The sequence below is a fragment of the Chrysoperla carnea genome, chromosome 2 (genome assembly GCF_905475395.1).
Source record: "Chrysoperla carnea chromosome 2, inChrCarn1.1, whole genome shotgun sequence".
Classification (NCBI taxonomy): Eukaryota; Metazoa; Arthropoda; class Insecta; order Neuroptera; family Chrysopidae; genus Chrysoperla; species Chrysoperla carnea.
In genome coordinates, this window is record NC_058338.1 from 44,145,104 (window position 1) to 44,167,527 (window position 22,424).

The following is a 22,424-nucleotide window of genomic DNA, read 5'->3' on the forward strand; positions in this document are numbered from 1 at the left end:
ACGATGAAGAGAAATTGAAACCTAAATATTTCAATAACAAAGAACTAAAAGTTCAAATATTGATAATCTCTATACAGCATTCAAATGTAGATAATCTCCAACATTCCAATTTTCAGTTTCTTAATTTTAAAATGGAGATTAATTCATTTCATTTTCAGAGTCGCTCATCGTGAAGTGAAAAATTATGACAATATGGCAGATATAATGAGAATCTTTAGTTTTCATGGATAACAATTTTATAGGTCCTTTCATTTTCTTCTCCTAACTTTTAGCATATAAATATTGTCGTTAAGTAGAAACATAAATACAAAATAAAACAATAGCAGAGATTTGGAGTTGTTGCTTTATTTTGGCAGTTGTATGTACCGCAAAAATCCTGAATGTAAGTATCAATTTTCTCAACATATTTAGAACTTAGTTCGTTGCACTGGCATTTAAAAAGGAGGAAAGGAAGTGGTGTTTATAGGAAAATAACATAAGACTGTTCGTAGCCTAATTGAAGGCTCATATACACAGAATTTTTAATTAGTATAAATTTTCAAACAAATCGCAAACATTATGTATATTTTATTACAATTATTTGACAGTATTTTATTACAATTAAATAAACGACAAAAAGTATCTGGTGGACTTACTTTTACAGTGAATAAAACGATCGAAGAATATAAGACAAAACCCTGTATTAAAGTTTTCCAACTGCATAGGGGAAAACTATTAAAAGTTTGCCACCGAACTGATTAAAAATTATAAAACTAAATATTTTGTTCACGTTCATCATTTTCAGAAATTGTTGGTGGTGGAATGATTTCATCAATTTTTTGGTCCTGCGTTTTTATGATATCGGGTTCATCATTTTTAATATTATCACTGGCATTTAAATCCTCTTCAAGTTTATCAGTTTCCACTTTCTCAATAGTTTTATTTTCAATCACACTTTCACTAGAAATACTATGACTCTCATCAGTTGATTTTTCTGACTTAATAGTAATTGGTGCTATCGACGTTTCTGTTTCTTGTTGCTGTAATTCCTCAGTATTTTCAGATGGTTGTTGTTCCATGGATTCTTCATGTTCCATGTCCATTTCTTCATCGTGCTCTTCAGTTTCACCATCTTCGAAATCTTTATGTTGATCAGGATCTTTCTTAAAACGATTTTCAATAGACTCTAATTCCTGCGCTAATTGTGTTTTCTTTTCATCGATTAATTCTAAAACAAAATAATAATCGATAATAGGTGGTTCATTTTTGTTTATACTCATGAAGGGGTCTTTTCAGTTTTAAAAAAATAGAATACAATGCAATATAATTTTGATTCCTTGGAAACAAAAGCAAAATAAAATTTGAAAATATTTTTCATCGAATCATACTGCGCTTCATACTATTTAAGTGTCTAAAGACTACATTTGTTAATGAACAATAGGTTCTTCGGCAACTCATAAAATAACATGATTAGTTCACCTCCGCTTTACGTCTGTCCGTTTGTCAATACCAAAACGGCCGTCTGATAATAAGAGATAGTAAAATGCTATATAGCGTTTATCTCAATACCAAAATTATGTTTCTACCATCAATAATTCTAAACGTTACAATCAAACAAAATTTTTTATACTCTGGATATATTACATGTTTTCAATGTATAATAATAATCATTTTGTAAACATGCTCCTAATATAATACATAGGTATATCTAGAGCATCAAAATCGTGTAATTTGATAAAATCTTCCAAAACATCCATACCAAAATTTTGTTATTACCATCGACAATAGGGTATTATCGTTTGTCAAAAATAAATAATGAAATTTAAAAAAAGTTAAAATTTATGTAAAAATATACTTAAATATTTTGATTTCGAGCCATTTTTTCATTCAAAAGCACATTTTTCTTTTAAAATATTTAAATTAAAAATCGTAATTTTTAAACTGCATATCACGTGACCTAAAACGCGGCTAAGCCCTGCTGTGATATCATAGCGGTATGAGTCATAGACCATCAATTAGTTCAGTGTAGGCAGCTAGGTATAATATATGCATAGATAATAAGTATTTATATTTATAATAATCAGATGTCTATGAATATATCTGTCAAAATTATTTGTGTTATTTCATATAGTGACGTCATCAAATTGGATACCCGCGTTTTTGACAGTTTAAAAAAGGTTTAAAATTTAATTTAAGTTTTTGGCAAGAAAGCGTGTGTTTTTTTACGAAATAAATTTGTGGTGGCTTTTTATTAGCAAAATCAACATTTTGAAGTACTTTTTCAAAAATAGTGGAATATCCTATTATAAGCATTACAAACTTTACACTAAAGTTAATATAGCCCTGGCATAATATATTTACACCGGTTGAAAAAAAAACAGAAAGGCTATCATATTTTCGCATTCAAAGTGACTGTAGTAGACCTAAAAGTGATTTTATTTTAAATATTTAAACCAATTGAATTTTGATTAAAAATTGTTTTTGCTTGATTTTGATGTTTTTTTTTATGCCATTACTAAATTCATTTTCAGCTCCAAAACAAGAAACATACAACAATAATAAAATACACATAAAATTTATAATCAAAAACAAGTGACCAAAGACCCAAATGACCTATATTGCCCATTTACGAACTCGACCTCACTTTCTACATTCTAAGCATACTATAAAAATTTTATCTTGATATGTCTTTTCGTTTTTGAGTTATCGTATTGACAGACGGCCGGACAGACAGACAACCGGAAATACTTGGGACTAAACTTAGTATATCTTGATTTGATGTATTTCATATATACATGGTATAACAAATTAAAATTCATTGACTTACTTTCAATATTTTTTCTACTCTCTGCCAATTTTTCTTTTGTTTTCGTTGTCATTCGTCGTGGTAAATAAAATATATGTGGTTTGGCTGATGTACGAATAAAATGAACCAAAGGTTTATGTTGTTCCTCCCAAAAAGCATGTTCTTTTATACGCAACATTTTTTGTTCTATTATCCGTATTTCTTGTTGCTTTTTCTTTCGGCCTAAAAATAATTCATAACGTTCCTTTTTTATTTTTGCTTTTTCTTGAACTTCTTGTTCTTCTAATTTCTTTTCCACTTGAGCTCTTTTTTCTTCCTTTAATATAAAAAAAATTGTTTTTACTGATTTTATAATAAATTCGAAACTCGGAACACATCAAATATTTGTCGTTTAGTTAGATCGAACGCCCGAAATATAATTGAATAATTACAATAAAATTTGTAAACAAACCTTTGTTTTTAATTTAGTTTCTTCCTGTCGAAATTTCTGTAAGGTACCTAACAGCGCACCAAACATTCGGCGATTACGAGCTTTTGATTTTTCATCACGATCTTGTGCTTTTAAGGCATCCTGACGACTGGGTACTTCACGGGGTGTTACAATCACTCGGCTATGCATTTGTGGTTTATTTGGATAGTCATCATCTGCACTTTGTCGCGGTTTATCCAATCGTTTAAATACTGACGAATCCACGGATCGTTTTTTCGAAGGTGGTTCCATATCCGAATCGAAATTCTGTTGGTTACGATTTGAAGCAAATTGATTTCGTTGTTGCCGTGAAAATGAATTATCTTGTTGAAATCGATTTGAATTATCATATCGAGATCGAAACTCATCATTCTGTGATGGAGTTGGTCTTTTTGAATTACGTGATACTGATTCAGAAGGATCTCGCCCAATTAAACGTTTGATATTATCATCGTAATCCTTCAGGCTGGTTTTGGCTTGATTCAATTCATTTTGTAATGCCGTAAAAGAACTTAACACTTCAGTTGACATTTTTAAACAATGTTTTAAACTTATATATTACAAAAAAAAATTATTTACATATTAATATTGATTGATAGTAAATAATTCACACAGTAATTATGGAACTTTAAATATATTTTTATAGGTTATGAAACAGTTTTTATTCGTTTTCAATAAGTTCTCATGAAATTTGAATATTCCATTTCCAAATGTACGGAACACTTAAAAATTAAAATACAGCTCATTTTTTCAAGGCAATATACAATAAAACGCAAACAACTTTTGGAAAAATCGAATGTAAATATTCGTATTAAATTGTTATCCCCTGTATCTAGCTTTTTAATCTTTGACAATTTGGTATTTGGCAAGCCTGGACATGCCTAAATTGTTAGAATGAGATGGGTACAGACTTCTGCTATACCTTAAAGAAAGAAAACAACTAACAAAGTGTTTAAAAAAAAACAAAAGATGGCATTTAAGTATTTGGTCAATTTTTGAAATGTTTACATTTCTGATTTTTCTATATTAAAATAATAAATTTAATTTTTAAGATGTGTTAATTATCTAGAGAGGGATTTTAGATAATAGGCAAAAATTTGGCTAATTTATTTAAGTGTCCTTATACTAGGGGCCCGAAGTGCATTTACGAAGACTAATAAAAAAATTTACGAAGACTAATAAAATATTAGATCAAAACTTTTTTTTCATTTTTATATTAGATCAAAATCATTGCATTTTCAAAATATTGGCAATATCAAAATTTATTACAAAACTTTATCGTTTTTTCGGTCTCGGTGTATCGGCTCCCCTGATATACCGAGAAGTATTTTAGACATATTCGTAATCAGCGACCCCAAAAAACCCCCGTGTAACAAAATTTGGCCAATTTCGTTAATTATTTACCAGTTTATAAATTTATAATCATTAAGACGCATTTATGAAAATGCATTTCCATTCCCACGGTGGAGAAAAAAAAGCGCGTGGATTCTGTAGAATGCAAATAGGTAACAAATTTTATCATTTACTTTCTGAAAAAACGGCATCTCCTGCAGTCTTCCCCGAAAAAAATCGATTTCAAATTATCTACTGCCTCGTCTAATTAAGACTGTTTATGTCTTCTTAATCGCATAATTCGTGTCTATAATACTGTAAGCTGCACAAGTGTTTCTGATATAACATATTGTGTACAGTCAGTTGTTTTAAATTCTGCTATGTACTGTAGTTAATAATGATAATAACAATGATCATGGGGCTTAACCTCCGTTTGTAAGATATCTATCTATAACAGAGACTATTGTCGCTTCCTGGATTCGAATCCATAACCTCCCAGTCAGTAGCCGAACGTTTTAAAGACGATTTAATTCGCACGACCAGGGAGCCGATAACGTATTGTAATTATTTCTATTACAATCACAATAATCTAACTATATAATTGTTTCTGTTCAACAATAAAATTGTTTAACTTTGCATTCTTATACTCAACATAATCAAACGGTCAATGATAGTTCCAGTTTGCTTCTTTTTTTTAGATTTAAAAACCTCTCCAATGCCCTCCGTGTTATTATTAATGGTCCGAACTTGAATTAATTTTATCTCGAGTTAAGACAGTCAATTGATTAATAAGTAGGTTCCCACTACTATATTTTATCTATGTAAGTAGGTATACAAAAGTTTAGAATTTTCTGATACTATGCCAAGGCAATAGTTTTAAGAATTAATTACTTAAAAATTTTTTTAGTTTTTGATATATCACTAATAGAACATTATTTTTAACATGTTCAAATGAATTTTGTTTGTTACTGTTTATTTTCGTTAAAGAATTTCTCAAAAAATTTCAGATCCAATTCTTTTGCTAGACCAAAACCGTATTATGCAACCTTGACAACCTGAAAATTGTACAGTATTTTATTAAAATCAAACATATGAAAAATTAATGTGCTATGTCACAAATTTTATGTTAATCGAATTTAGAATACGTGAAATTAATGGCCGACCATCATTTGGTTACCACTTGCTGTTTTAAAGGTCGCGAATATTTGGTCAAAATGAATATTGTAAATAACACATTAATTGATATTACAATAACTGATAAATATTCTGGCGAAGATTGGCAATGTAATTACGATGCGGCATGTATGTAGTCTAAATATGTTTAGTTTTATTTAATCCACCAATAAGTTTTTTCAAAACTATCGAATTATGAGAGCAGTAATTGCAGAGAACAAAATGATAAGGAAAAAGATTCTCCGCATGTTTTTGATTTGATGCATCATTAACTACATAGGGCTTCGTTAATTATCCAATGTAGTTTAAGAACCCCAAGTTCTCGATTAATATTAGGCAAATCGAAAATTTTATAAAATCAAAGTTGTAGAAATTGAAAATAAATTTTACTAAAATTTATTCTCAACATGTTTAATATACACTGTGTCACAAAAGTAACGGAGCGATTCAAAACTTTTCAGGAAAGCATTTTTTTTTTAAATATTCCGAAAAAAAATTACATGAGTCAAAAAAATCTATTTAGTGAGTATAATATCAATACTTTAATGACAAACCTTTTACATCAAATTTATGTAGCAGTTTTCAGTCATGTTTTAAATAACCAGGATTAATAGAAGATTTTTAACATGTTCAAGAAGCAAAGAAATTTAACACCACCGAGAAAATTATATCAGTTTTCGGGAAATCTATGTCTCGTCGACAAACGTATTAACGCTCTGTAATTAACTTATTATTTTAAACAAAATTTTTAATTAAAAATCTCTTTTGGTATTTTCAGATATTGAAAGTTTAACACAGCGAACTGGGAACTTTAAACAATTTAATATTTTCATAACAATGTTAAAGTCCGGTTTGTTAAAGGTACAGTATCTCAATAAATTTTTGAATCACAATTGAATAATAAATTATTTTCTAAGACCAGTGACTGCGTGTCTTTGGACCTACTTACATTTGAAGATTTAGAAATTTTACGTTCACGTAAAGGTAAACCATTCTGCCCTAGTGGATATTCTGCAAATGGAAAATTTTCAACCAATAATAATCGACGTTATCTAATTTTAACTTATTCGGTGGAATTTGATAGGTACATTTTAAGTACATTATTTGGTTTAGCAATCATTATCAATGCGTGATCAAATATATTTTTTTAGAATTCATTATCCGTTGCCACTTGACTATTGTGGCCCACCTGATCCACAAATTCTGCAAGCAAATATACGCCGACTTGAGAATGAAATATGTAGATTACAAGAAATCATTGCCGGAAACGCTAGTGAATCAATAAATATGTCGAAATATCAACAAACGTATGTTACAGAAAAATTTGAGAAAAACATGAATACAAGGCTTCTTAAAACAAATAATGTTATCTTTTGGCATGGAAGCACCCTTCATTTTCAAAATAAGTTGTCAATTAGAAAGAAAATTATCTAAAGATTATAGTAAATAGTAAAATATCATGTTGTATAATTTTATGGTAATTACGAAAAGTATCGACAAATGTGGAAATCGTTTTCCGTTTTGACTCTGTGGTGAAATTTTGGTATGTTCGTTCACATATATTCTGCAAATTATCGGCAAGCCACTTTCGCCATCGGAAATTCTTAAATTAATAAAGTTCAGGCTCTAGAAAAAACAAAGTGGATTAAACAAGATGACTGAATTTTATAAAAGCTAATACAGCAAAGTCGAAGCTTCGACAGATTTGTTCCTCATACTGCTTATGAAGATTTAGGTAATGCAGAGGCTTCTGATTAATCGATTAAGATATTTTGATGTTCTCCAGTACATTTTATATCTGACATCTTATTTTGAAGGTGCTTGATGCGGAATGTATTCTTGTTTTGGAAACTTCAACTAAAAGATTAATTTATTTTCTTTTGTTAGAATTAATAGCCTAACTGAAGAAAACAATAATTTAAAAAGTGAAATAAATCATTTACGAAACTCAAAAAATTCATCAACTAATAAAATGGAATTCCTTCATGAAGCAATTAAAACCTTGGAAGAAAGTGTAATTAATGAGAGAAATTCACATAATAAATTGATAATACAGTTACAAAAAGAAAATGAATATTTAAAGCAACAAATATTGACATTACAAGAAAAATTTAAATACAGTATAGAATCACATAGGTTAGTAAAACTCCTTAGGAAGATTGTCATTGATTTAACTATAATTTTTTTTGTAGAAGAAAAATATCTCCGCATCAGAGCTTACGGTTTTCTGATCCTGGATTAAATTTATTATTCTTCAACCCAAATTCGAAAAATGATCCAAGTTCAAAAACCATCGATAAGGGTAAAAATGAAAAAGGTTTTCGGTAATGGGAAAAAATAGACCGAAAATTTCGTAGGCCTGGATTATTGTTGTAATTACGAGTTGGTTGGGTTGAGTTTGGCGACTATAGAGAAGTTGGTTGGGGTTCTGAAGTTTTTAGCTCTCGCGTTTAAAAATGGGACACTATCACAGAAATTTTTTCGTCCTATTTTTTCCTATATCCATGTTTTCTTATTACATAAAAGAGAGTTGTATTATTCTGTTTATATTAGCAGGTAAAAAGTCGTTTAACACAGTGGACCCTATAATACCACAAGTTAGTCGAATTGAAAGTTGGGAAACTACATTACGAAGCCATAACATGTAAGTTATCTCTCTTGTTTTTAAAAATTACGACCGAAATTGCATAAAAATTTCAATTTCAATTCAAAATTGCACGACTTTGAATGACGTTCAAGAATAAAGACAACCATCTTTGCGGGAATTTTTAGACTCTCTTTACAAGATTACGACAAATTTTCAGTCCAAATTGTGTATCAGTGGATCAAAAAAATTGCTTTAAAACACTGAATGAAATGTAGAAATCTTGATGTAAACTTAGTAGAAACCTCTTGGCATTCTGGGTTACTTCTCTAACTCTGAAAATGTGTAGCAATGTATAAATATCTTCATCGTCTGACGTTCTTACATTTACTAATTCGTTTTAATTATTAATATATTTTTTAATTGGTTTAAAAGATACGTTAATCCATGTATTGTTAATAACGAACGGTATCCACAAAATTATTATAAATTGTAAATATTGGAATAGTAATAAATATTTTACACACTTTAGTTTTGAAAGTTATAACAAAAAATGTAATTTTTTATCTTGTCTTATTTATATAGTATTGAACCACCAAGAAGAAGGCCTCGAAGTGCATCCAAAAGTTCACCATCATGCCGAAGGAAATCAGCCGTAGAACAAACATGTGAACCAGTGAAACAATCAAAGCGTAAAAGTCGTAAAGATCAAAGTCGTCAACGTAACCGATCACGTAGTACATCTCAAAGTCGAACACGTGCAAGTTCCACAGAAAGTATAACACGTCAAAGTACAAATAACTTTAAACATATACAACAAAGTTATCAAGCTATGAGAATGGATTCAGTACGTAAGCTACATCCAATGGAGAGTACCGCAAGTGAAGATTGCCAAAATTTAGCTCTTCGAATTCAAGCACTACAAAAAATGATATCAGAATCAACTATTTAATCCAATATCCCTTTTGTGGACTTTGAAGACACCTAGGAAAATAATAAAATATCACAAAACTATTACTTTTAAGTATAATTTATTTTTTACATCATCATATCCCTGACAAAAACTTGATAATTTTCAATCGTACAAAAAGCCAGTTTGGTATAATAATAACGTTTTAATTTTAATCCATACTACACCTCCTAATCACTAAGAATTACTCTTATCATTGTTACATGATTGCACTATCTTTGTTACGTAATAAATGCATGTTTTTATCATCACTCACGCTTATTATTTAATCCCCAGCGCAAAAAGAGGGGTGTTATAAATTTGACCTCTACAGTGTGTGTGTGTGCCTGTCTGTGGCAGTAGCTCTTAAACTGGTGAACTGATTTGAATGGGCTTTTTTATATTATTTTGTTTAAAAGATAATTTGATCGATATTGTTCTTAGCTATGTTTCAAGAAAATCGGTTTAGTTTGGAGAGAGAACCAAAAAAAAAAAAAAACATTTCTTTGTACCGTTGTAGGAGGTTTTTTAACTTGTAGATTTATCACGGATATTACCGTTATATAAACCCTGGTGGAAAAAATATTTGAAGAGAGAATAATTTTCTATAAAACTCTGAACAAGTTTTAGGAACTGAATAACTATGAATTTCTAAACGTTTTTGGACTGTCTAATGACTAATTAAGTCAGGATATCTCTGAATTAAACAATCCAAAAACGTTGAGAAATTCAGAGTTATTGAGTTCCTAAGACTTTTGCAAAATTTCTTAGACTTTTTCAGAATTTTTAAGACTTATTATTTCTTGAAATATTCTTTCCATCAGAGAAGATGACTAAAATATGAATTATTTCAAAACTTTAGGTTGTAACATGTCTTTAGAGTGAAGAGATGTTCGGACAAGACTCTGTAAGCTATGAGGTCTATATGATTTTATTATTATAATAAATTATGCAAATGTATGATGCTAGAGTAATTCTTTTTCGATTTTTCTAATGTTAATTTAATGAAAATGTGCGTTTACCTTAAATACAATTAGGAGCATTACTTCAAATCTCAAAACAAATTCAATTTGTAAGATTGATTATTAAAAAGTTTTGCCTAACAATAAATCGATTTATTGATTTTAACAAGTTTTGTACATAAAATTAATTAACAAAATTGTAAAATCACACAAAGATCACTCCAAAATTAATCTGAGTTATTAAAAGAAATCTTTTAAAATACACTTTATTTTCATAGTAATAAATTTTTTTTAACGAATATCAAGCGTTGTGCATTTTAATTGGTTGAGAAATCGATATTAATCGTAACCCCCGACTTCCACATCACATGGTACTAAAGCACAACTGCACAAATTAAATGAGAATTCTTTTTATTCTTATGTTTCTAGATATTTGTGACAATAATAATGTTAATAGAAAAAATTTACTATTATGAAATAAAAAATTATCAGTGTAAATATTTTAGAATAGACCTTAAAAGCGATTTTTAACACAAATTAAATTAAGCAACAAATCTAGAAGCATTCCATTTTATGAAACACTTGATATAATAAAACTATTATAATATAGATAGTCTAAACCTTTTGTAATTAGTCCAACATTCCGTTGTCGTTCGGTCTTGTAAAATATATCACTTTCTAGATACAATAGCGCATTTGAGAGTATAGAAGATGAATGTGATGGTCGATTTATGTCAATATTGCTTACTGGTGATAATATTTGACTACTACTACTGGGTGAATCTTTTTTAGATATTCCTGCCGATGGTGGAGGACTATCATCCTTCTTTTTTGGGATGACATTATGAAATAAGTGTTTTTTACCACGATCTAAAAGTTAATGGTTGTTTCGAATTGGACAATTATTTAGGGTGCAACTTAAGGAATTAGGTTTGGTATTTTTTTGAATATCGTTTTTTGCTGAGTTTTTTAGCCAAAATAGACATTTGACGGCTAATGTTTGCTCACTTTGATTTGCTGGTTTACCAAGAATAAAAGATTTAGGCCAGAACAACGCTCGCTTTTCAAAACGCGTTATGTGAGTGTTTAAATATAATTTCGAGCATATATATATGGCTGGTAGAGACCCTCCACTTTGAGGAAAACCATTTTTAAAATGGTCAAGAAGCTGATTTAGAAATAATTCTATTATTAAATTACCTCTTCAAATCAAGAAGCAATTATTATTGTGAGTAAATCATGGGAACCGAATAATTTTGAAAAATCAGACTCGAATAATATTTGATCTGAAAGTCTAAGTTTCTCCCTAACCCGCAAGCCAATATTGAAAACAAAATTGGCGCTTATGGAATTATTTATAACATTTCTTTCGTTAATTAAATGCTATAATGTAAAATAAATAGCAATGATATCAAAAACATTAATTAATTGGCCTAAAATACGTTAACGCCAAATGCGAATGTGAACTTGCACACGAAGGGTTTCGTACCGTTCGCGTTGTACAAGATATAACACTATGTACTTTTTAAAAACTTTTATAAAAGAAACAATAGAGGCAAGAGAGGTTTATTAATCAATTGAAATATATAACTTTACTTATGCAACCCACACTACCAAGTATGCATTAATAATACGTAAGATATTATATATATTTTGTGTAATATTTAATGATCGAAATTTTTTTTAAATGTAAATTAATCCGGCACTTTCTAATTGTTGTTAAAGCGACAATAGTAACATACACTCTGTCAAAATTTCCGTTGACAAGTGTACGAAAGGACAGCGGAATACAGTTCCGTTGGTTAACCTTGGCGGGTATGCAACCCTAAAAAGTAAAATATTAAACTCTCAGATTGCATTTGACAACAACAACCCCCATATGCTCCAAATCATATTTAAACACTGACGTCCTCAGGCTTTATAATTTTCTCACTTAACTAGAACGTAAGTGGGGTTCATCAATTCATATATTTTTTTGGCAAACAGTAAATTCAATACAATTACCAAAATTATTATTAGAGACATAAAACTTCTAAAAACTATGTTAGTTAATTTTAGTATTATATTTTCTGGGTCCTGTATTTTTACACAAAATGATATTCAAAAAGCTTTTTTATTTCCTTATATTTGCTTTGTATCTTTAAGTTAGACCCTAAATATTAAAAAAAAAAATAGGCCAGTTTGTATAATTATTAAATTATTTTTGAAAATTTAACAAAAAAAGCTTCGAATTGAGATACAAAGTTCATAAAATAACCAAACTTGATGAATGGAAATGTTATTGGCATTGTTTCATCTAAAATAAATTATAACTAAACCAATAACTAATAATGAATCTGTATTTTAAAAATAAAATGCCAATAAATCTTCATGAAGCACCATAATGGGTGTATTTCGTGGTACTATAAATTCGTGAATAATTCAAACACCGAGACCAGACAATTGTTACAATATTTTCTACGGAAGTATTAATCTCTGATCCAACGGGAAATAGGTATTCTATGAAATTATGTATTTTTAAACTGGCCTTAAAAATGTGGTGAGATTTTTTTACTAATATTGATTTACCTACCTAATGATAGCAATGCATTCGAAAGATTCTGAATTTGCATTTCTTGTGTTTTTACCATATTTTGTATTTCCAATATATTATCTTGAATCCGTTGTAATTCATCTAATCGAGCTTGTTCTTTGGCAGTTTCTTTTCGTACTTGCCTACATATCATAAGGATAAAATTTAGAAATTGTTTTTAATGAAATTTATATCAAGTACAATAGCCGAGATTTACAAACATTATGGCAAATTATTACTTATTGTTGTTGTTTACATTTAATCATGCATCATGGTCTATTCGACTATATTTTGATGTAATATGTTACATACAGGCGTAATCTTAATTAAAGAGAATTGAAAAAAATACACTTAAGTGATAAGTAACAGAATTCAAATGACTTTCTACGTTAGATAAAATATCTTGCCGGATAAGCTCCTACAGTATCCCTCTTAACGTTGATAAACATACGAAACAATTTTCGTTGAAAGTGTATGTAACATGGAGTATTTGTTTATTGCTTTATCACTAATTCAGTGTTACGGCTATTGTACTTCGGTAATTAATAATACACAAACCTAGTATATTCAGCTATAAGCAAACCAGCAGCAATTATAAAAATAATTCCTTCACCTAAAAGATTTGCTCCTAACTCAATAGCCATCGCTTCACTTAATACAGGAATATTCACAGGTCTACCCATATTTAAAACCCACATTTTCGTTTTTATTTCACACCAATTGTAAACTAAAACAAATTTTTTTTAAATTTATTTTATCGGTACTAATTTAATAATTCGTCATCACACTAAATATTTATTCGCCAAAATAATTCTATTGAAATCAACGATCGAAAAACCATTACTTATAAATAAACTAGTTTCTTACATTGTGCCGGAGGCATACAAATATATGTGCGAAAAAATGGATGCGACTTTGCCCGTTCTTTAGCTAGAGTCGCTATCGGTTTACTTATTTGTTTTATAAATAACGACGCTAATTTTGCCGCAGGAAATGCACCCACAACCATTTTTTACGATTACTAAATGAGATGATATATAAATAATTAATTATATTTAAGCATATTCGAGTGTTTTGACAAAAAATTTCGATATTGCTTTATAAACTTTATATAATGTCAAATAATAATCGTGGAACCATTCTTTCCAAATTATATTACGTCCAATAAAAATAAGACGAGACTTGTAGGAAACTTTTTTTAATATCCCTCCGATGTAAACAAAATATTAATCATTTTTTTAAATGTAACTTTATAGAAATTATATTTTTTTCGATTTTTTTAATCACAAAGTATAAACATTTATTAATAATATTTTATTGAGTATTTTAAAATCAATAAATTGTGACATAACATATAGGTTATAATTTTTTTTAAATTTGAAAGATGAAAGGTTCCGTTCTTCCGTTCTTCATTGTTATAAATATTTCATCATCCCATAGATTATATAACTCTATGATATTTAATGTCAATGAGCAAAGAACATGCAAAAGAACAGTGTTGTGCAGTTCAAACTTTTAGCTCCGGTAATAGATGGCTCTAATATGAAGAAAAATAATACGTTAATCTTCAATTATTTGCCGTATTTATCATCAAACAAATTAGACTAAATGTTTTTGTGTAACGCTATATCTTCACTATCAATGCTTTCGAGGTTGTAACATATAAATTTCATCAAAAAATTCTATATATAATTGGAGGAGGGAGGCTTAAAAATTAAAGGTTAAAAAAAATTATCCAGTGTTTTTCGTATAAACACACGGCAGAAACGCACGGTGTTAATGTTTGGTAGGTATTTCATTTTCTAGATAAAAAATTAGCTCTAATAAATATTTATTCACAATACCTGAGTAACAGTAAATAATACCTCAAAACTTTTAAAATACCTGTTCACAATTCTAGATAAATATGGCGAGAGCGCAAATAAATACATGGTACATATAAAGATGTAATGTAAAACGTTATTTATATGCGTTTCCACCATTTATTGTATTTAATATTTTTTCTTAAATTTTCTAATGTTCCGCTCAACTTCCTTAATTGTTTCTTTCATGCAAACCTTCTCCAGACAATAATTAACACAAAAAAAAAAGAATTAGCGAAATTGTTCCACCCATTTACGCGTGATTCGATTTACTTAAATTTCAAAAATCATATCGACAAATGATCGAGTTTTACTCGAAAATATAGACTTATGCACTGTAACGGAGGTCAACGGAGAGGGATCAGGTCGGTTTTATACCCTTTAGAAGAAAATTTATGGAGTCACTTCATGGCGATGTCTGATAATATACATATATACAGGTTGATTTAAAAAAATTTTATAAGGAGTGAGGTAAGGGCTTCATTTATTTTGTAAATGCATACTATTGTATATGTCGTTAAAATGTAGAAGCCAAGACCTTTTTGTTTGGTACCATACGTACCATATGGTATCATATATTTTATATAAGGGATAGCTAGGATAGCGATTTAAGGGCACGTTCGGTAGAGACGACACTGTCCCAGAAGCCTTAAACGCATTATGTTATTCTACTTTAAATTTCAAACCCTCTAACCTCTGTTAAAGTTTTGCTTTGACGTATAAAGCAAATCGGAGCTTCTTTCAGTCAAAGTTGATTTTACCGATGTATAATTAGCTTTGCCTAGGGATTCCCAGGGGAAAAATTGTTTTCCCCTTTTTTTCGTTTTTTTTTGAGGAATCCTTACTTTATATCGAAATATTCTATTTATTTATTTGTAAACAATGAATTGTTAAATGAATAATATTATTATTTTTAGATATAAGTATAATTGCGTAAATAATACAATAATTTGTGTGAAAACTAACTTGAGATCATTCGCGACTCCAAGAAACTTTAGATAGAATAGGTGGAGCAGATGTATGATCATCATTTTGAACCATAAATTAAAGAATTCTGTAAAAATTTAAAGTATTAAATGTCAAAAGATTCATGGCCATCTTTTCTGATATACTCAATGAATTATGACTATTTTACAATTTAAAAAAATTGAGAACCGTGTATACCTTTTAGCTGCGTAAAACAAATCCTTCAAGTGTTATGGAAGGGAGATAAATGAGATCAAAAGAGGTTGAGGCTATAAAACGGTGGTTTTTACTTTTAAGCCCAGTGAAGCGGGCGGGTGTCAAGCTAGTCCAGGCAATAAATCAGATATATATAAACTGAATATAGTAAAAATCTAAATAATTAATCGCAAATTCGCAATTTATATTCTCTATCATTCCAGCCATTCATTTTTCTAGTAAATCCATGCATTTTGTAGTAAAATAATTGCTTTTCAATTTATAATCGTATAGTTGGAATATTAATTATATTAAAAGCATTGTATTTTTTTCTCAATTTTATTTCGTATCTTTTTTTTTTTTTTTTTTTTTAGAATTGTGGGTGTATTGAATCAAATTTAAAGCTTTATCTAATTTTATTCCAAATGATATTAAAGATTGTGTAATAAATCAAAGTCAAATACTTTGTTCATAGACCTTTATCAATCGAATTGACGCGATATTCACGTAATTTAAAAATAAACAGATGTGTAATTCACATTAGAATTGTATTCGTAAAATGTTTTATCGCATCATAATGCGCTGTATAAAAATATATACAGAATGATTTTTAAAAAGTTACCTCCTTAATATTTCTAAAATAGAATGGAAAATCAAAAAATGGAAATATAGCACACTATAGTTATAAAAGTTTGTTTTTTAATTTTATAACTATTGGGCTATGGAATATAAAAACTGGACAAATTGATACTTTTATATTGTTATGTATTAAAATATTTCAATAAACTTGTAATAATTTTCAGTAAAGACCAATATAATGAAAAAATAAAAAATGCGAATTTTGCCATGAAAATCGGTATATGGGTATAAAAAAATATTAAGAATCGGCCCTATTTATCAATTTGTAGTAGGGTGAGTTTAAAGTTCTGATTTCGGTTAAGTATCTTAAAAAATGTGACCCATCATCCTGTTTGATTGTGCAAAATTTCAAATCGATATTCCTATAAATAACGAAACTATGAGGGTAGAATAGGGGAAAATAAAACGGCGGCATTTTTTTTTGTATTTAACCTTTTTTTCGGTTTTGAGCTAAAGGGTTTAAAATTGATATGTCGGTTAAATTAATTCCAAGGATTGAACTTGGAATTATATATTGACTTTGAGGGTGACAATCAACGCCGGCTCTACCCCCAAATCAAGGTAGAGCGAGATCGTCTTTCGGCGCCTTTTTTTTTTCAAAAAATTAACCTGAATTTCAATAATCAACACTAAAAATGCAACATTGTTTTTGGCATTTGGCATTATGGCGCCCCTTGCAACATGGGGACTGGAATGCGTGCTCCACTTGCTCCACCCTTGGTCCGGTGCTAGTGACAATTCCTTAGCTCTTCTTCCACCTTTTTTTAATCAAAAAAATCATGGCATTTTCAATAAATAGATCAATACATATGTCGCTATTTATAATTGAAAATATACACAGCGGTCGGGAATCGAACTCAAGTCTTTAGACGCCCAACCTATATTTTGTAACTTTTACGCATCAAAAACTTTGGAAAAATGAGAATCTAAATGTAATGAAATTAGCATGCACAATCGAAATATAAAAACGAAAATCATAATGAATGGAAAATACTTTTACTTATATTTTTCGTGTTATTGAGACGCAAAAACTGATACATTTGATAAATTTAGTTGGATTATTTCAACTTAATTGTTGCACTGCAGATTCCTGCAAATTTAGAAGTCTGAGGTGCTTTTAGTTCAATGAGGACATGCCATATTTTTCATCCCTGTTTAATTTTATTCTTAATGCGATTTTATTATAAAAGTTTATACATGGTAAAAGACAGCTGCAGACTATCATCTATAAACTGATACGTACATTTAGGTCATTAATTCTTTAAATGTAAATATATATGCCCTTAGGGAACTTTATTTCCTTTTGTAAATTTTTATTGTTACAATAATTGAGGAAATATTATAATTTATTAGTGGTACAAAAATCTTTCCGTAATGATTTTCGTTAAATAAATAAATAAATAAGGAGAATTTATGAGAGTTTGACCTTTATAATCAAGTTCATAAAAACATGCTCATATGCACTATTTATGCTAAATGTTACTGTATATAATATTTAGATGTACTTTTTCTCAACATACATAACTGCATATCTATAAGTTTTTTAGCGAATTGACGAAGCAAATGGAGATATTGCTTTCTACTGACGATGGAATTTTTGAAAAATAATTAAACGAACCAAAGTCCGTTTTAATAAAATATATGCTTAGATACACATACTCACAGACAAACCACACTATGTATATTGTATTGTGAAGATGTAAAGTGAGACGATGTTTAAGATTTTGTGTTATGTATTACACAATTTAATCCTTCTCTGTACCTATATTAATATATAATTTGATACTTCCCACAGCTAAGGGTATCTGTATTGGTGAATTAGTTTTTTGTTTTCTTTACAAATAACGAAAACAAAACATTTTTTTAGTAGTCCCCTCTATATTCTAAAGTGACACCTACTGATTTAATGAATTTGATAGGTCTGCGAATTCATAAATCGTTCTATTTTTCCCATAGTCACATCTTCCGAATCAGGCCTCTGATCGAAATATGGTAAAGAATTTTTCCACTTGTCTTGATAAGCATAATTTACTGGTATAATTTTCTGCTATTAATAACAGAACACCCTGTATAGATAAACCCCTATATATATTGTTTATTTGTCGATTTTCTCATTAACGAACTTGATCTTTCAAATACCAAAACTGTTCTTGATACAAAATTTTATTAAAACCGGACTTGTGACGGCTAAAGAGTTTTCGACATCTATGAGGTAGGATCGGCGAACATTTGAAGAAATTTTTCAAAAATTCCATCATTAGTACAAAAGCAATAGCTCCATTTCCTTCGGCAAGGCGCTAAAAAACTTATAAATATGCAGTTAAATTTCTCTAATTCTATCTTTGCACTATTTTTGAATGTCTGTAACGGAACCCAAATTTTTTTGGTATGATCTGCGACTCGTTCAGTATAATCTGTAATTTTTGTAAAAATAATTTTTCATGCAATTTAAGATAATTGGTAATAAAGTTCGATATGATTTGACTTCATTGATTGGTTTTCCTGGTTTTGTGATTAATATATTATTTGTGATACTTTCCAAGGACATGGAAAATAGTCCAGTCTCAAAATTCCAGTGAAAATATTATGAACCACGACTATCTTATTTTTTGACAGCTGATTAAAAATCTTGGTTGATATAAGATCAAAACCTGGCGATTGTTTTGGGTTTGTTTTAATTATCGCACTTAATTTCTTATAGAAAAAAATCGTCCGCGTTTGGTAGAGGTAATTGTAAAGGAGTAAAGGAGCCCTCAAGAACTGTTCAGTTTCTTCGTCTGGTATAACTAGTAAATTGGAAAAAGTTTCTTTCCATTCTTTTGCAAAAAGGTCAGATTACATTACTAATACACAAATTTAGTGAAAACTCAAATTAATTAAATAATGAAACGATATAAAAGTTATAAATATTTCCGCTTACGGAATATATTTTATAATTTTCTTTTTTTTTTTAGATAAGTTTAACTCTCTTTTGAGTAAACAAAGAGCATAATTGAAAGCGTATTACTATTTTGAATACTTCAGAGGAAATATAAACGCTACTGTACTTCATGTGTTTCTAAAAAGAGCTGCTATTCGTATATATCTATCTATAAAAATATTATATTGTACGAGCTTTTAGCAATATTGTTATTTAATAATTTTTTAAAAGCACAATAACTGTATTTTTTAAAGCTTTTATGTTTTACGTTGAATTGAGAATCAATAATAAAAATTCCAAATTTTGTGTGTATTAGAATATTTTATGTGGAATATAGGTACTTGAAACACTAAACTATTTGATTTTATTTTTTTTCCCGTGAAATAGTTAAAATGTAATGAAGTACATTTTTGTTGATTTCGATTTGTCATATTTATTCAAGTAATGAACGATTTCAAAACAACCATCCTCGAAATACTCCAGTGAATCTTACAAAAAAAAAAAAAAAAAACTAAAATCGGAAAACGCGATGTTGAAGTTGTTTTTTTGTATGGTATTTGGACCTTTTAGGGAAGAAACTATACGTTTTGCAAGCAAAAAAAGTTGTTCTACCTGCGTAATCCGTGAAAAACAGTAAAATTTTCGCTTTGAGCATTTGACATCCGTTGCTACAATCATTTTGAAAATATATTAAATTTGAAACATTTGAAACCAACCCACAGCTCCGTATGTATAATAGCTTTTAAGATATGATGCTTGAAAAGCTTGCATTTTTAGAAGGTTAAAATTTTCAGTTATATGTTAAACTATGTTAAATTGTTAGAGATAGGACAAAAGTTTAACTTTAAAAAATGTTCCTTATAAAAAATAAACAAACATCTTTTGCTGGAAACAATTTTCGTAAACATCATTGTTTTCTCGTGAGGGGACAAATTAGGGAAAAATTTGGGTGTACATTTTCTCCAAAACTATAAAAGGTACAGATATGAAAATTTGTATGTAGCTTTTACTAGTGAACCTAATGATAATTTTTTGAAAAAAAAACTAATAAAAACAGTTTTCTAGAAAATATAGTTCGAAAAAGTTTCAAATTTTTCCAAAAAAGTTTGTTTTTGCCTCAACGTAACCAGCTTCGTGTTCCATACATGTAATTGTTATTTTACAAAATTGTTTAAATACACTCCTACATATCTCGGGAGTGGTTTCTTGAACCTTTTCCCTTATTATCAGTTTAAAAGTGGCCTACATTTCTAAACGACCATTAACATTTGTATTGAACTTTCTCAATTTGTGGCACCCTGTATATTCGATGTCAAAAGTGAATAGCTGAATGTTAATATTTTTGAAAGCAGAGTTTTTTATAAAGAATAAATTTTTTTCGTAAGCCTTATATTAAAAAAGTTTGCCATTTTTAGCCAACTTAGCTAGATACCCTGTTCATACAAAACTATAAAAAGTAAACATAAAAAGACGTATTTAAAAGATTTAGATTTGGATTTTCGGATCGATTATAAGAACTTACCCATACTGCTGGCTTGAAATACTCACTTGATGTTTTTTTACTGCCTTGCTGATGCTCTGGTGAAGTAGATAAACTATAGTTACTTAAAAAATAGAAGTCATTTTATTTTATTGTGCTGGACAATTTGCTCGGAAAATTTTGTTTAAGCCAGTTTTACTAGCTTGACTTGCGTTTGTGTAGACTTATTTTTAGCGTTGGCTTGATGGTTTCGTTACTGTTTAGCTGGCTTAAAAACCGAGGAAAATTTATTTTCACGAAACCAGCTTTGCTGGGCTAATATGCACGAGGTATTATTGACTTTGTTTATGTTTGTAAGGGCAATTACAGTAAAACAAAAGAAATTCAACTGAAAATTTGTACTAATTTTTATTTTCTGATCAACCAATTTAATAAATAATAATTATTACAATAAGTTTAATCATAGTCTATAATATTCAGTTCTCTTTTGGATTTTAAGACATGATAGAGATAAAATATTACTTCTTTTTTTTTTGTTACACGTTTAAGTTATATTATTTTATTAAAAAAATATCTTCGACTGACTTTTAAAAATGACCTTTATAATTCGAATAAGAAATTTTTAATGAAATACTAAAAATGAATTAAATATTATTTTATTAAAAAAATAACTTCGACTGACTTTTAAAAAGGACCTTTATAATTCGAATACGAAATTTTTAATGAAAAACTAAAAATGAATTAAATTGCTGGTGTATCAAAAAAGTCAATCATTGAAGAATTATTGTACTTTAAAAGTGTTGCACTGCAGTGATGACTTTATGAGTTCCAAATATGAAAAATTTGTATTTTCTAGTTTCCATTTTACTATTAAGAAAATTGGCTCTTGATTTGATCAAAGATAGGTTTATACAAAAAAACGTACCTACCAAAGTATAAGGTACTAGATATTCGCTACCTTTTTCCGATTTCGGCTTAATTAAACCGCAATACGCTATTTTGTTATTTTTAGAAAAATGCAATATATATTTCATACAATTTTTAGGTAGTTTTATAAGACTCTGCAAACTTTGTGTACTTAGTAGATTTCTAAAAAATTTAATAAATAATTCCTTTTAGATACAAACTTCAAAATGTAAGCATTTTTGAAAGTAGAAATGCCCATGAAACCAGTAGTTAATAATAATAACGAAATCGAAAAATAGGTACTGACCATTTTTGACTTATTTGAATCTGGTACTGCATAGTCCGCAATGTATTTTAAATATAAATTTTTAAAACCAAGCCATTCGAATTACGTTTATTTTTCAAATTATGTTGTAGTCTCAAGTCTTGGAAAATCGTCTATAGCTCCAAAATTCGCGTATGACATTTGCACGCATGTTCTATCTAACTACGCTTTCGTTCATTGCTAAAGGCATTGATATGGGAATCGATTGCCTATTTCAGATCAGTAGATTTATTGTAGAAAATCTTTAATTAATTTTCTGATTACTCATCACAAAATTGTAACAAATTTTTAATACGAACAAAAAT

General features: G+C 28.9%; 3 protein-coding genes across 3 annotated transcripts; 1 reads left to right on the forward strand and 2 right to left on the reverse strand.

Moving 5' to 3' along the window:
* Window positions 1-593: 593 nt before the first annotated feature.
* Window positions 594-4,069, reverse strand: LOC123292097 (pinin). Its single transcript, XM_044872628.1, has 3 exons — window positions 3,237-4,069; window positions 2,807-3,101; window positions 594-1,207 (listed from the first exon to the last, which is right to left on the reverse strand). The coding sequence occupies exons 1-3, from the start codon at window positions 3,783-3,785 to the stop codon at window positions 753-755; spliced, it is 1,299 nt and encodes a 432-aa protein (XP_044728563.1). The 5' UTR covers window positions 3,786-4,069; the 3' UTR covers window positions 594-752.
* A 1,671-nt stretch (window positions 4,070-5,740) lies between these two features.
* Window positions 5,741-9,460, forward strand: LOC123292715 (centrosomal protein CCDC61-like). The gene is made up of 9 exons (XM_044873428.1): window positions 5,741-5,888; window positions 6,538-6,620; window positions 6,677-6,843; window positions 6,911-7,066; window positions 7,647-7,773; window positions 7,843-7,895; window positions 7,952-8,061; window positions 8,316-8,403; window positions 8,929-9,460. Exons 1-9 carry the CDS (start codon window positions 5,741-5,743, stop codon window positions 9,293-9,295), a joined length of 1,299 nt encoding a protein of 432 aa, XP_044729363.1. The 3' UTR covers window positions 9,296-9,460.
* Window positions 9,358-14,026, reverse strand: LOC123293187 (optic atrophy 3 protein homolog). Its single transcript, XM_044873921.1, has 4 exons — window positions 13,694-14,026; window positions 13,385-13,553; window positions 12,827-12,969; window positions 9,358-11,124 (listed from the first exon to the last, which is right to left on the reverse strand). Exons 1-4 carry the CDS (start codon window positions 13,833-13,835, stop codon window positions 10,826-10,828), a joined length of 753 nt encoding a protein of 250 aa, XP_044729856.1. The 5' UTR covers window positions 13,836-14,026; the 3' UTR covers window positions 9,358-10,825.
* Between the last annotated feature and the right edge of the window lie 8,398 nt (window positions 14,027-22,424).